The 15,637-nt window shown below is 38.3% G+C and overlaps 1 protein-coding gene across 1 annotated transcript in view; it reads right to left on the bottom strand.

The window, feature by feature from the left end:
• LOC116169111 (metabotropic glutamate receptor 2-like) overlaps positions 1-15,637 on the bottom strand; it is a 53,269-nt gene that overhangs the window by 24,839 nt on the left and 12,793 nt on the right. The window contains exons 3-4 of the mRNA XM_031485139.1: positions 12,325-12,427; positions 3-507 (exon numbers count right to left, since the gene is read on the bottom strand). Of these exons, the coding sequence (XP_031340999.1) occupies positions 3-507; positions 12,325-12,427 (608 nt within the window). The remainder of the gene's footprint in view (positions 1-2; positions 508-12,324; positions 12,428-15,637) is intronic.

Below are 15,637 nucleotides of genomic sequence, written 5' to 3'. Positions count from 1 at the left end.
ACCTAAAGCTATTACGACCTGTGATATTGGGGACGTGTAGATAGGCCTCTTAATGGTTTTAACGCCCCGATTAAAAATTCTGGAAATTCGATTCGTTTTAGTAAAAATGGCACTATAGCAAACGCTTAGACATAGACCAAGACCAACGCGCATCACAGCACAAGTTTCGACCGAAGGTTTCGCTAATATTACGAAAGACATCGAGTAACAACATAAAACGCCGCAAAGAAGTACGTAACACAGCTCCCGTCCCGACGCCATAATCACGGGAGTTTTGTTATATCGAATGAATACAGCGATAGTAAATAGTGTAGATAATATACCAATTGAGCTAAATACTACCGGAACTAACACCCACGGATTTAACCACTCTAAAATTAACGCTTTTATTTTTACACAGCCAGTCTTATTTGCATTTGGTCCATATCCGGGCGAACAAGATCGACAAGTGTCGTTATAGACATAGGCGTCTTCTCTGCAAGATACACAAACCCAGCAGCATTGATCCTGCAACAGAAAACAGGCATTAGCATTAGCACTGATATTACCCTTCTTAATCGCAATGAGTGTTCACTTTAATTAAGGTAACACGTCTACCTTGATTTGCATAGCGTTTTCAACTGCATACCTAAAGCTCATTGTTTTACGTACAACTTGGAAACGGTTCATTTTCTATGTTGTTTAATGTTTATGCACATGTGTGGTGGAATAATCACAATTCAATCTTCGTTCGCTCAAAATACCAGTGAATTTCACAAATTTCGAATTAAAGTTATCGCGTCGAAATTTATAAGCAAGCAACGTTGTTAAATTTTATGCGAAACCCCAACATTCTGCAAATTTTGCTGTAAACACTAAAAGGGATTGTATGAATGTTAGGGTTCTGGTAAGCTTTTATAGACAGGCATGAAAGTGACACAACCTAAGTGACTCTAATGAAATTTACCACTTTGGTTTGGGAAAATAGCCAATAAATTTTATGCATCAACGTAAAGGTAAGGGGTAACCCACAAATCCCGTAAATTGATGATTATTTTGTTACACTCGCGAAATGCCCTATATCACAAAAAGCTCCAAGCAACCATCTATGTTGGCGAACTTCTGGGAGAATCCAACTAATAACTAGTTCCGCGTGTATGTATTTAATTTAAATTGATAAAGGCGCCTCCGGCCTTATAACAAAGTGCCGAACCGAACGCAGTCCTGGAATCGGGGCAGTTGAGTGCGAAATCTGAACCTAGCGTTTATTAATTTTGTTTGGTTTATTTAGGAGATGGAGAATGGTGAACCAATTATTCTAAGCTACGCTTTGTACTAATAACTTTAGTTAGTGTAGTTCATAGAATCTTGAAGCATTCTAGTCCTATATAAATAGGGATATTATAGCTTTGAATACAAATTAAGGATTCAAGCATTTACGTAAAATGAATCTTCTCAACTGTCACGTTTTTAATTGAAACAAACGAAGAAAAGTGAGTCTTCGAATTTGTGCACGCTGATGATTAATATTTATAAATATGCGATTTGCAAATCAAAGCTGTGCAAGTCTCTGAAAGGCTTTAAAGAGCTTCAAGCTCCTTCCTCGCGAAAGAAGCTTTTTAATTTGTAATTCCAATTTAACATCAACTGTTATTTGCAATTTATGCATTTGTAACATCCAGCTGTGCAAAAGATTGGTTCCATCAGGGCGAGAGTGGCAATTTTTACAGCACCGATGTCCCATACCTTACAATTTGATAAATTAGAAATCCGATACAACTGAATATCGAACGATCCTCGAGATCTCACGCGTCCGTCATTTTTTACAACACACTTTAGGCATTTATTCTGTCCCACATATCAGCATAGCTTTTAAAACTGTGATGGAGTAATTAATGTAATAAGTAGGATAATTTATTATGATAATAAGTGCGGGCGAAGGATAAAGTGATGAGAAGGAAGCGAGCAGAGGAAGTACAGTATGAAACGAGGTAGTAAATATGAAGTAGACACCTAAGAAATATATTATATGCATTCAGTAGGTAGAAGATAGTTAAGTTAGTTTAATTATTTAAGGGTGGGACATTACATGGCGATCCTGCTTAAAAGAACAAAATGTGGAAGCGTGTAATATGTTTCGTAGTGCTTAGTGAAATATGTTTGACCAAAATCAGAGGGTGTAGTTCCCAAAGGATGCGTGAGCAAATAATCATCGAAGTGGCTCGGGGTGGTAACAATAATGCACAAGTTATAGCCCCTCAAATTCCGAATTTATATTCAATTTGTCGCTTATTAATTAGTAAGTCATTAGTAGGTATTTGTAAGTTAAGAATCTAAATTTGTAAGTGAATTTTTGAATTTATATAAAAAATTATCCATTATCTTCCATTATAAAAATTTTAGTACCGTCATTAATTAGTAAGTCATTTGCAAAAATTTGTAATCAAACTTCCTAGGATCCAAAATGCGTTCTACTGATGTTTTCAATCTCACGAACGTCTCAACACATAGGGGAATGGTGGGTAGGGCCCAGAAAGGAGAAAGGGGAAGGAAAATAAATTATAGTAATTTATTAATTATAATTTACTTTCAAAAACAAGTATCTCAAGAAATAATTCACCCCCCCCCTTGACATCGAAATGTGATGGCCGTCTGGCACACCTTAAAGGTATATATTACCTATTGTAAAAAATTCCAGGATTCTAGGACCATTCTCCTAAAGGTACATAGCTCAGAACAGCAGAAGTGGGTCCGGACGGACGGACAAAACGCAAACCACCCATTTTTTAAAAAAGTGCGCTAAATATGTATATACTTCAATGTATACAGCCTGAAAACTTCCTTGTAACAACTTTATTTTTACATAAATTGGGAAATCCACTTGCATACCTAAATTTTTCGTCCATTAATAATTTCTGATGCTATACTCATTCTTTTAAACAACAAATTAAAGGGGAATTTGAAACCTGTGTGCATTTAGTATTTCATGAACACATTAGCCGTATTCGTTTTACAAAAATTAACTGCGAACCTCAGTTGAACCAAAGAGTATGTTGAACTCACTTGTCATTCTAAAAATGGACGTTGATTTTACTATTTACAATAGGGAATATGCATGTGGTTTAAATTTACTTGATTCTTTCTCCAGCAAATATTTATTGTCCTGACATTATACTTAAACCATTAGTTTCTTATTTAGTTTGTTTTTAATTGCTAAAAATGGTAATTCAAAAGTGCAAAATAAGCGAACGAAATTCAAATTTGCGAAACGCTTCACTATTGGACGAATGAAAATGATGTCAAATGCCACGCGATCGCATTTGTTGTGTCAATATTCATAAGTACTTAGTGCAGTCAAATTACAGTTTGGGCAGATTGAGCTCGGGTGTTGTCATTTCACTCAACGAAATCAAAGTGTCTTCTATGTAAAAAGATCCCCTGAATCCGAAAACCATAGTCCCCCTAGCCGAAAACTCCCGGAATATTGTTATGTATAAACAAAAAACGATGAAAAAATGGCAAGATGTCGTTTCTTTTCGCATTTGACTTCAATTATGTCGTTAACTATTACTCTAAAGGAAAAAATGAAGAGAAATGAATTGGTTTAGAATTGAATTTTCTATAAGATACAATGGTTATGAAACGTTAATTTTCAAATGTTATAGTTTTTTTATGGAAAAATATAAAAAAGCAATCCCGAAGATGATCAATTGGTTATTACTATGTAAAATTCATCCGATCTTTTTGAAAATCCGTATTTGGTGACTTCGTTTGATAACAAAACAATATGACAAACCCGATCACCGTAAATTTGATAGTTATTGCATAATTAAATAAACAAATTTACAAAACGATACTTGGTCTTTTAAACTGGGCGACTCCCAGAGCGTTCTACATTTGTTTACAGATGGTGAAATCCTAAGACAACCATTTCCAAAAATTGTCCCGATGGTTCTTGCAAATTGATGGACTGTGGAATTTTTTTTAGTTAACTAACAAATTGAATAACTCCCGAAATATAACAAGGAAGGTAACTCTATAATAGGCCCTTGGCGTTCTGATTAATAAAAGTCATACATTTTGGTAAAGTAGAAGCATTAAAAAGCTCACCCAAAAGAATCGTTCGATGCGACCCGATTTGCAAAATCATTTTTTGTTGTGTCGAAAACAAGTCCGAAGTCAAAAGCTGATTTCTCGGGAACTCGGATTTGGACGTATTTTTTTAATGTAGGTCTTTCCGAGAGCTTTCCATTCGCCTACTATAGATTTACTTTTCTTGTGGTATAGCCCAGTCAGAATAGGAAAAATAGAGGAACTAATTCATGTATTACCAGTTCCTTCAGAAGTGTGTAAGGGACGTTTCCCTATTCAACATAAAGTAAAGTCCCCCCGACTACCGGCTGTGCTAAAGGGGGGAGGAGAGTGAGAGCTGCTATGAAGGTCCCATTTTATAGTGTTTTGCCTACAACGTGGAAAAGGTACGCTATAGCAAACAATTCTGTACCTAAAAATGAAAGCTTATTAAATTTGCTATAATATAACTTTGAATGGATACATAATTAGGAAAAAACGGAAAAAAACGCATCGTTTTTATGTTATTGATTATCCAAGGTTGAATATTTTCATATGTGTATACAATCAATGTAGTATATGACCAACACCTACTACATCTTGACTTCCTTTGGTTTTTTCCCTCCAAGAAACCTCATCGTAACTACTGCATAAAGGAGGGGTAGTAATTCGAAAGTGGATCGTGCTTTATACAATGTGTAACACATATTAACAATACTCAAGACTAATTTTCGCTGTTCGAAAAAGTGATGTCTTCTTCATCGCCGTCCTAGAGGACCGGTGGGCCGTTTTGAAGTACGCACTTTCACATCCACAAGCTGAAGTGCAGTTGATGCCCGTCTTACCACAGCCACACCTCGGGCCGCCTCCAGTGCCAGAAGATGCAACTTAGGACATTGGCCGGTGCTGGCGGGTCGCTAGTCTTGATGGGGTGGAGCATTCGATCCTCTCCTCTCATACAACCCCACCACTGTTGAGGGTGAATCACGCTATACGTATCAAGGTGGCTAGTACGGTCATGCATGTGTATAATCCACATATTCAATCTTGGTGGATCAAAAAGTTAAAAACGGTGGTTTTTTTAAGAAAGTGTATAGAATCAAAGTTATAGCAAATTTAATGAGCTTGTATTTATATTGAAAAGAATGTTTTTATATGACGCACCGTTTTCGAATTGTAAGTAAAAAAACTATACAATGTGACCATCAAAACCACGGTCTTCCTCCTCACCCCTCTAGCACACCCGGAAGTCGGGGGGACTTTATTATATGTTGATCAGGGAACCTTCTGCTACACATTTCCGAAGGAATTAGTAATACATGATTTAGTTCCTCTATTTGCCATTTTTTGATCTATTCTTACTGGATTAGTATTTTGGAAATTATTCCATTTGTTAACTAAGAAAATTCATCGGATTTTGAAACAAAATTGCATAGTCCGTCGATTTGCAAGAATCAACGGCACAATTGTTGAAAAAGGTTGTTTTAGGGTTCACTAACTGTAAAAAAATTGAGAACGCTCTGGGAGTCGTCCTTTTGGAACTGCAAAATACACTTTATCGGGAATATTTCTAATAGTGTTTTTGCACTTTTGTACAAGACAATACCTATAAAATGGTTTTTTAGCTTTTTCCATGGTCTGAATAGCTATTACAACTGAAAATCTGTATAAATAAATCAACACTTAAATACTGGTCGTGGCTTGTGACGTCATCCAAGGCCCGCTGAAAATGTGGTGGCGTTTAAGCACATCGAATAAAGTCAACGTTTTAAATATTATTTTACAAGTTAAATTGAATTGTTCTAACAGTGTTTACTCTTTTTACTATGTTAGAACGATGTAAAAAATCGATTAAAAAATTAAAAAAATTACATGCATATTCCCTATTGAGTTTGAAGTAGATCTGTCTATATTAATTTCGTTCCCCTTTCCCCTATCTTGTGATGGAGACGAGATTTACATTTGGTGATTTGGTATTGGGAAATTAATTACTCGTTTAATTTGCTAATATTATGTGGAAATTGTCATTCAGCGTTTGTGCAAAAGTCCAATGCGCGTCTTTAATTGAGAATAATTGAGTTAAGCAAACGTAGTCGATATTGGTAATTAGCGGTTTTTAGTATTAGTAATAAATTACAGTCCTATATGTAAAGAGTTGAATAAATATTATGAAAGCATGAAGAGTAATTCTTAATGATGAGATTAAGTTTATTGCAATCTTACCTTACCGAAAACAAGCTTATTGTAACTTTTTAGTTTAGATTGCGACATAGGGATTGGGATACTGATATGAAACTAATTATTGCTTAGAAATACAAATAGAAATAGATTTCACCTCTCCCCTATGTGTCGAGACGTTTGTGAGATTGGACCCATCAGCAGAACGCATTATGGACTGTAAATAGTAAAAAAGTAACTTACAAATTAGTAAGTACCTACCTACGACTTACTAATTCCTATACGTATACAAACAAGTTTAACCATTTATTTCACACTAATTATTAAGTGCCTCAGGGATCATTAAAGTTTCGACATAAATATAGGTCAAGATTTTTGTAAAACGAAGGTTTTTATTATCGACCAGTTTGAGTACTGATTTTCTGCGTTAAGAAAGATTGATTGGAAACAGATTTCATGGGTCAAGGAGCATTTAAAAAATCAACTTTATCTCTGCGAGAATCATAAGATAAGTTTAAATATTTTTTGCTCTATTGGACTAGTCGATGCAGCTCATACTTTAATAAATTCTAAAGTAACTTTTGACCAATATAGTGATGAGCCTAATGGACTTACAAGAGATCAAAGTTTAGACCTACGCATCAATGACGCACTTAATTTACAAAATGGACTAATAATAGTGATATAGTTCATCCTAGCAACCAAACTTCTGACACAACTATTTCCACATTTGCTCTAACTAAAAAAGGTACAGTTAGAAAGAGGAAAAGTATGCATAGAAAGCAGTAAAGAAAGAGACACGAAGAGAAAGGAATGTTTAAAGGAAAAACACCCCCATGTGAAAATTAATGTTTTTTTTTAAATCCCTCTGAAGACCAAAGGTGTAATTTACTCCTACAATTTTGAGGGAAATCTTGGATAGATAGAAGAGCTTATATTTTAACAAATTGGCCATCGTCTTGTAACTAAAAAATCTGATCTGGTTAGGGAGCGGTCATACTATCTTAAAGGGATTTACGCGATTAAAACGGCATGGTCAGGACAGGATGATGGAAGATAAGATCACGTTTTCGTGAGAATCGATGATGTAACGTGTAAAATCGGCGTGCGCGCGGAAAATTGGAGGGAGAAAGTAGATTGGGAAACAAGCGGTTGCGTTAAGCAAAGAGGAAAAGGAGAAGAGAAAAGTATGGGAGAGAGTGTGGTTATAGCGGAGATTAAAGAAAGGCGTTTAAGAGAAATTGCGAATCGACTGGGGCCCGAGAATTGCATTAGAAGAAATAATAATTGTTGTAATTGGCCGTCCAAAAATTTAACAACGGACCAAGTTAACGCGAGCCGTTTTCCATCTATAGTAAGTAAAAGAAGGGCGTTCGTGCCCATTCCTATACTGCGTAATTTTTAGGGCTTTCTTTACCCCAATGTGCATAGTAGATAGAATGTAGATAGATTTGAAGTAAATCCGAAGCACGGAGAGTGAATACCGAGTCCTTTCGATATTGAACTAATCAGCATCTTTGTCAGCATTCAGCGACCTCCAAATTTAATCAAGAGCCTGCTCCGCCAGCTCGGCTGTACACAATTCCTTTCCGGAAAACCCACAAACAGATAAGAAAGAACGCCGTGTTCATAATTGTTTGTACCTGAGTTATCACCCAATTAACCATCATTCACCTCATTTCATTCACCATTAGTACAGCATAATTCTAACCACCATCAATCGTAACTTTGTGATATAAATCAATTAAGTGTTAGGTTAACTTTCTAATCAATAATACGTGTCGATTTATCTGTCGGTTGGCATGTGAGTTAAAGACAGATTGGCGCCCAAAAATGATGTAATAAATTTAAATGAAATTGTAAGTATTTGTATCCACGACCCCGCCACAACATTAAGCTTTCCTTTACGATGGGTAATGTCAAAAGAATATTGCGCTAATTTGACACTCCAACGCGCTAGACGACCTGACGGGTCTTTAAGGCCATTTAGCCATAATAGCGAGTGATGATCCGTAATTATATTAAACCTAACCCCCTCGATATAAGGACGAAATTTTTCTATGCTATACAAAACAGCCAATAATTCTCTTTCGGTTACAGTGTAGTTGCGTTCGGCACTCGTGAGAGTCCGTGAGCAATATGCAATAACGACTTCACCCTCCTTTATGTTTTGCGTTAAAACGCCACCTACACCCGTATTAGATGCATCACATTGGATTGTGAACGGCAGTGAAAAATCAGGACTCCTCAACACAGGAGCTGAAACTAAGGCTTGTTTAATTTTCAAAAATGCCTCTTCGGCTTCTTCCGACCACTTAATACTCTGTTTCTTCTTTTTTCCTTTTATTAAATCATTGACAGGGGACACTAACGTGGAAAAATCTTTAATAAAACGTCTGTACCACGAGCAAATACCAATGAACCGTTTAATCTCTGTAGAGTTTGTAGGTCTGGGGTAGTTTAGCATACTATTAAAAATGATATTACATTCAACACGTTATCTATTACGATGGGTATGTCAACTACCCCTGCTACACAACTTTTTTTTCCATCTGCAACGGTAATATATTTTATATTAGTAGGGTACAAATTGAGGCGAAATTTTTCCAAAATATACATGCCCGCCTTACCAATTATGGACCGATTTGCACCGGAATCTAAAAGTGCGACCACGATCGTATCAAACATATGTATTTTAATATACGGTCTATTGTCTAGGTGCCTTTTTTCTACTGCGGTAGAAATGCTTGCCTCGCCTTGAGCCCTTGCCTTGTAAAATTTTGCTACCGTTGTTAACCACGACTGCCAGGAATTATTAAAATTAGTTTTATGTGTGGGCTTACATATGAAAGGATAATATCGCCCTTTATTATCCCTATTCTCTAGTTTTTTGTACATTTCGGGCATTCTTTCATTGTAACGTTTTGATGACCGCACCCGTAACAAAATAACTTCCTGCTTGCGGAGCAGTTACGAAATGTATGATTTGGATAATTACAATTCCAGCACTTAACAGATGTGCGCGTTTCGGAATCGTGCGTAAAATTTTTGTTCCTAATTGTTCTACTCCCATTATAGAAGCGCGGTTTATTTGTGTTAGAGTACCTAGGTGTAGCTATAGTATAACTCTCCACGTCCGATCGGGAATGATCTGGGCATCGATTCCCGAAGTTAGTCGATATGCTCCGTGATGTGCATGTGATGTGACCGGCTGCCATGACGTCATGATCGTATACGATAGGGATAAGTTCAAGTTTAGCCGCATTCCCGAATCGTGGACAAACTTTATGCGCTAACCAATCACAGACAAGAATTGGACTGTCATTTGTCAGTTTTGTATTTTGTTTTGTTTTTGCATTATGGATACTGCTATTAATAACCAGAAAATCCTCGAACAATTCCATGTTTTATTTCACAGAAAATATGTGAATTTATAGGTTAGGGCACTGAATAACCTCTATAGCAAAACAGCTGCAAGATCCGTCCTGTAGCTGCAACTGCGCATGACTTTCACGCAACGAGTGGTCTAGACCAGTCGTTGCGTTCGATCAACTTTTCGCTCGATGTGGTAGGTTCGAGAATGCAGTGACATTCACGTTCACATCAAGGTCAGTCGATGTGAACAAAGCACATCTTCGGGAATCGACGCCCTGGCGTATGACCATTACTTGCCATCTCGTTAACGGATACGGAAACCCCTTTAGCTGACGATTGCGCGGCACTCACGCTCTGTTTTTGCTTACCCGTGATAGTATTTGCGTTATCGATTTTTTTACACACAGCCAACAATTCTGAAATGCAGTTAATTTGGACAAGGGCAAGATGAGATATATAATTAGGAAGTAAATTCCTCCTCAAATATTTTAATCTTGTAGCCTCTGGAATCTCTTGGCCTACGCGTTTGAATAAATTTTCCATCATGGCTACGAAATATGTACGGGCTCGTCTTTCTTTTGGTACCTATCCCTAATCTCCTGCCAAACATCTTCCTCATAATCACACGGCAAAAAATCACATTTAAGCTTAACAACTAATTCGTCCCAATTTGCTACCAAGGGTTTTATAGCCCTAAACCACACTAATGCCCCGTCGGAAAACAATTCAACGGCAGAGTTAAATAATTCCGTCTTACTAATGTTCCTAGCTAAACTATAATCCCCAACTTGTTCTAAAAATGTTAATAAACTAGCCCCTTCCTTTCCTGAAAATTTTAAGCCCCATTTATAAACGGGTACCGACTTACTACCATTATTTTGGAACGGTTGCCCCGTATGTATCTGCTGCTGGTTATTTGTGGGCTGGGTATTTGTGTCCACAGAACCATTCCTGATCACCTTGTCTGCTAAAAGTACCTCTAACTCCAATACAGAGGCAATTGACTCATTTTTGTACACTTGGATAACCTCACTATCATCCCCCTCAACTCGTAATCTAAATACACGGTTGTTGAGATAATTGATACGCGAATTTATTCTTCTAAATTGCGGATCGGACTCTGGGCCTTCGAATTCTGAAATTAATTCCCTAATAGCACTTATTGTTTGTTCAATTGTCACGCATTCCTCATCAAAATTATACAACGGATCCTCGAGGTTAATACGAGGCCGACTTCGATCCTTTTCTAATAATTTAGCCAATATTTTACGTTTAGTTGGGACATCTTTTTTTTCCGTAACCACACCTCTAATGCGCAATTCATAATTTAATTCTTCTGTGCGAAGATCTACGGGCCTCATTCCCAAATATTCCATCATGATTTCAAAAACTAGGTTTTAATTCTATATAACGCGGTAACCAAAATCGTTTTGATATTTTGAACGTAAATTCTATATAACACAAATTTGGCCCCACGTTGGGCGCAATTTAAAAATAATTAACCCCCTGAGGAGAAGCAAGTTTTGTTTTGTTTGAAGGTAAATTTAACTAAATAGATTCTAAGATTCAAATGAATTTACAAAGGAGGGGTCATAATCACTCTCATTTGTTCTTAATTTAGGGGTTAATCTTGAAATTTAACATTGAATTTCATTTTGAATGCGGAAGGTTTTAGAGGAGCAGATTTGTTGATTGAGCTATTTCACTTAATATTGGTAAGTTATCGTAAACAGTCACAATTAAACAAAGCTATCAGGGCTTCGCCACCCTTAAATGTAGATTGGTATATACAAGATTATAATGTACGTAAGTCAATCTCTTTGACTACTTGGGCAAGAATATAGTCCGTTGAAGATAATAGTCAATGCTATATAGAACTTATTGTCTGGAAAAGTACGAGGGTGTTCTCCTTTTGAAATATAAGATTGCCGGATAAATTCACTTGAAAAACAGCACAGTATGTGAACACTATATCGCGATGTGCGCTAAGGGAACACTTCCCATATAGACAGACAAGGAATGCAAAAAAAAAGTTAATTGAATGGTGCAAGAACGCGGGCTGAACGGGTGAGAAACCTCAACGAAAGAGTGAATATCAAGGGAAGATATTTAGTCTGTCCTCGGTTCACTTATTGTGTTTAAAATGTCGAGATTTATATGTATTGTTTTACGACTATGAACTATGACTGCTGAAGCACTTGTTAAATTTAAATAAAAGTAAATTGTAACCAGTGAACTCCATTTTGACAGAAACTTGGATCTAGATTCATGTATTAAATCAAAAAGGGCTACCATTGCGTCTAAGGGGCATAATTAACTTGTTTATACTATACAGATAATCCATCGACACGTAATTTAAAGTACATTCGATATCATTTAATAAATAATCAATTCGATAAATATGGATAAACAATTATTTCGCTAATATACCTATGGATATAATGAGAGTGGATCGAAGTAATTCACGTTAACAACGAAATTGCTTTACTTTATATCTAAATTGGGTTTCATGGAATCAACAAATCGAATTTTTCATGTTTTTACAACAAGTCATTCAGGTGTAAATCACATCAGCTCGAATTATAAAGTTCTTAAGACGGTAATTAGAGTTTCACGGAAATTTACCTGAAAAGTTTATGAAAAAGTCTTGTAGTGATTATTTAATGAGCATTATCGCTTTTCGGCTTTTCCTCGTACTTTCTTTATATACTTTAAGCTCACCTGGTAATTTTTTATGTGTCCAGATGGGCAGGGATCGCTGCACACAGATTTAGGAGTGTCGTCGACGTCTTTCCATTGCAGCTTTGACAAATTCATTTCCAACCTGAAATATAAACATACATTGGAATTATTTCTTAAAAATCTATCAAACTGGCGAACGTTTAATAGAGCAAATTTTTGGTTTCTCGCTTAGATTTAGGGCGGTTAGTTGTTTCGCATATGTTTATACATCAACTACAGCCAGAAGCTTGTTAGTTACATTTCCGTAATGAAACTTTAATCGTTGTTAATTTATGTTTTGTTTCGCTTTACGCTTTAATTAAACACAAATAAAGTTAGGTCAGTGAAAATGACAGTATTCACTTTGTAAATCACAAAAGTTTTGTCGCCATGCAGTTGTGTTCTGGCATTTGCTTTAATTTATGCAACTCCTCAGAAATATCTTGCATGCCGTGGATGGAGTAATACGTGTTATCATTTCGTTTCCAAAAATATGTGATTAGTATGCTGACCAAATATCGATAGTTTTTGTAATGGGAAGGGGAACCTGCTAGGGTCTTTCAATTTTTGTGCGAATAGGTTCCGAGTGCGACCCTGAAAATTTTGAAGCGCCAGTTGGTCCGTCATAAGCAAAATTAATGGGATGTACGAGACCACCCTGCTGATTCAGATCCGTGCATGGGAATTGCCGGGTCCGAGGTTTCTGGCTAACTGCTTTTTCGGATATGTGGTTGGCGAACAAGAAATGAGTTCTATTAATGGAATAGATTTAAAGTCATAGTTGGGCCTATAATTATATTTTTTCCTTCTGGTATTGTATGGACGATTATTCAAACAAACCCTTTCATGGGCTCCTCGTCGAAGAGGACCAACAAGCTGGGACCTCAAAAGGGGGCAGGTAACGGGGTAGGATTCTCGAAAGAGGGGAGAGCTCCAACGCGAAGACCAGTGGACTTTGGACTGGTTGGAGAAGACCGTCCCTCTTATTACACCCTGGGATGGTGCATCTGAAAGTTCAGAGGCACGTCCCTAGGGTAACCTAGGTGATAGCAGTTATACAGACCCCCGGATGTTTCGGCCACCACCTTGAAGCGCCTCCAGAGGCAAAATTCTGGTACAGTCCTGTTCGCATCCTATCGGGCACTCCAGCGGAAAAACTTTCAGGCACACGCGGGGGTTTCGCGAGTCACTTTTGTGACGAAAGCGAGTGTTTTTGCTACGCCGGGTAAGGAAGAGAGCTGTGAAATCCAGTGCCGTTGCGGCGGAGGGGGCTCAATCCCCTGTTATCGACCTCAAAGAGGCATCGGCGAGGTTTTGACACTTCTTGGCCGACCAGAAGTCGGAACCGTCGACATCACTCTGAGAGGGGAGAAACTAGTACATCAGGGATGGACATAGATGACTTTCTTATAGAGAAATTTCCAGCAGAGTAAGGGGGCGACCTGTTTAATAGGCCGTCAATTTAATGTAAAATAGACGGGCGTATGTCTCATACACCTTGGGTTTACATGGGACAAGAAACAGGTCTGAACCAAGGGGAGGACTATCTTTAATAAGAGGGGCAACCAACTGAACCCTAGGATTTGCTATCCTAAGACCGAAGAGTTATAAGGTCACTCTCCCGGGCAGGGAGCAGTGGCTAAACTCAGATTGCACGTTCCTCAAACCTGAGGGGTTCGTGTGGTTTACAGACGGGCTATCAAGCACGAGCATGACAACGGGAACAGCAGCGAGCTTAGGAACATGGTACACCTACATGGACTGAGGGTGGAAAACACATTGAGCAAGTCCAAAACGGTGCCGACAACATGGAGGAGGGAAAACTCTGAATCGCAGATTGACCACATATTAAGGACGAAATCAAAAGAAATAAGGCATCACGTAACAGTAGGCTTAGGGGCAAAAACCGTAGAATCGGACCACAAAATGGTAAGGGGGAAAGTAAAGAGGAGGGAGGAAGAGAGGAGGAAGGAAAGGACAATGGGCAAAGCGGGAGAACCGAATGGTGGGATGTGAAACTTCTGTCAGGGGAGAAGAAAAGGGAGGGGTACATAAAGGAGCAGGAATAGATTAGAAGCAAAAAGGAGGAAGGAGGGAGGAGGAAACGCTCAAAGAAACAGCAGGGAAAACACTCGGGCAACAGAAACCGCCCCACGTCACCGAACAAGAAGCGATCCATGGATAATCACAGCAGAGCAATCAAGAGGTTTGGGCAAAACTCACACAAACCTGAGAAAATGAAAGAGCTAAGGGAAGCCAAGGAGGAGAAAAACAGAGCCTTTGAGCAACACGAAATCAAGGAATTCGCCGAGTTCGCGGAGAACATCGCCAAGCTCAGACCAATGGAGAGAAATGTGCAAATGTATATAGGCACATAAAAAAAACAAAAGGAGGAAACAAGGGGGAAACAAAAAATATATACCAATGACAGCGTGGGAGAAACTCCCGAAGGGGGAACAGGAACTAATGACAGAGGACGACCACTGGCCACTCCCGCCACCCACACGGTGGAAGAAACGATGGAGATAATAGGAAGACTGAAAAAGGGGAAAATGCCAGGACAGAATAGACTCCAGGCCGAATTACTACAATACACCTCCAAATGGCTAATAAAGGACCTACATGCATTGATACAGGAAGAATATGGACCAGGAACTTGGTGCCTAAGGAATGGCAGCAGCCAGTGCAGATTTCCATCCCGAAAGTCATGTCACCACAAGGAACAGATGACTACAGAAGAATCTCTCCATGGAGTGCGGGATACAATATATACGCAACCGACCTACTACAATGCCTAGAGGGCCACACAACCGAGACACCAGCATACCAAGCAGGATTCATGAAAGGAACTTCAACTGATGACCATATATTCACAACCAGGGGGATCCTAGACGAACAATGGAGAACAGGAACCAAAACATGGCTTCTAGCAATAGGCCTTTGACCAAGTGAAACATGAAGCAATAGCCACCTCCCTGGAGATGCTGGGACTGGCCAAATTCCTAATCAACAGAATCATAACCCGTGCCTAAGGGAGTATACTCTAGTATACAATGGTTTGACAGGAAGACCTAGCACCAAACGAAAACCAGACGAATCAAACAAGGATGTCCGTTTTCCACAAGGCCATATCCTGGTTCACATGGAACACCACCATAGAACCAAACGGTAGAGACCTCGGGGATTCCCATGGGAAGAGAGGAGCAGAGACAAACATCAACTGAAGAAAGAAAGCAGAAGAATATATCGCAGCTTCATTTTACACGCAACAATTACCTATATTCATTAAAAATATTGTCAAAATAGGAGGCGC

This window comes from Photinus pyralis, unplaced genomic scaffold, assembly GCF_008802855.1.
Source record: "Photinus pyralis isolate 1611_PpyrPB1 unplaced genomic scaffold, Ppyr1.3 Ppyr1.4_LG4, whole genome shotgun sequence".
Lineage (NCBI taxonomy): Eukaryota > Metazoa > Arthropoda > Insecta > Coleoptera > Lampyridae > Photinus > Photinus pyralis.
This window is presented reverse-complemented; position numbering and strand designations above follow the sequence as displayed.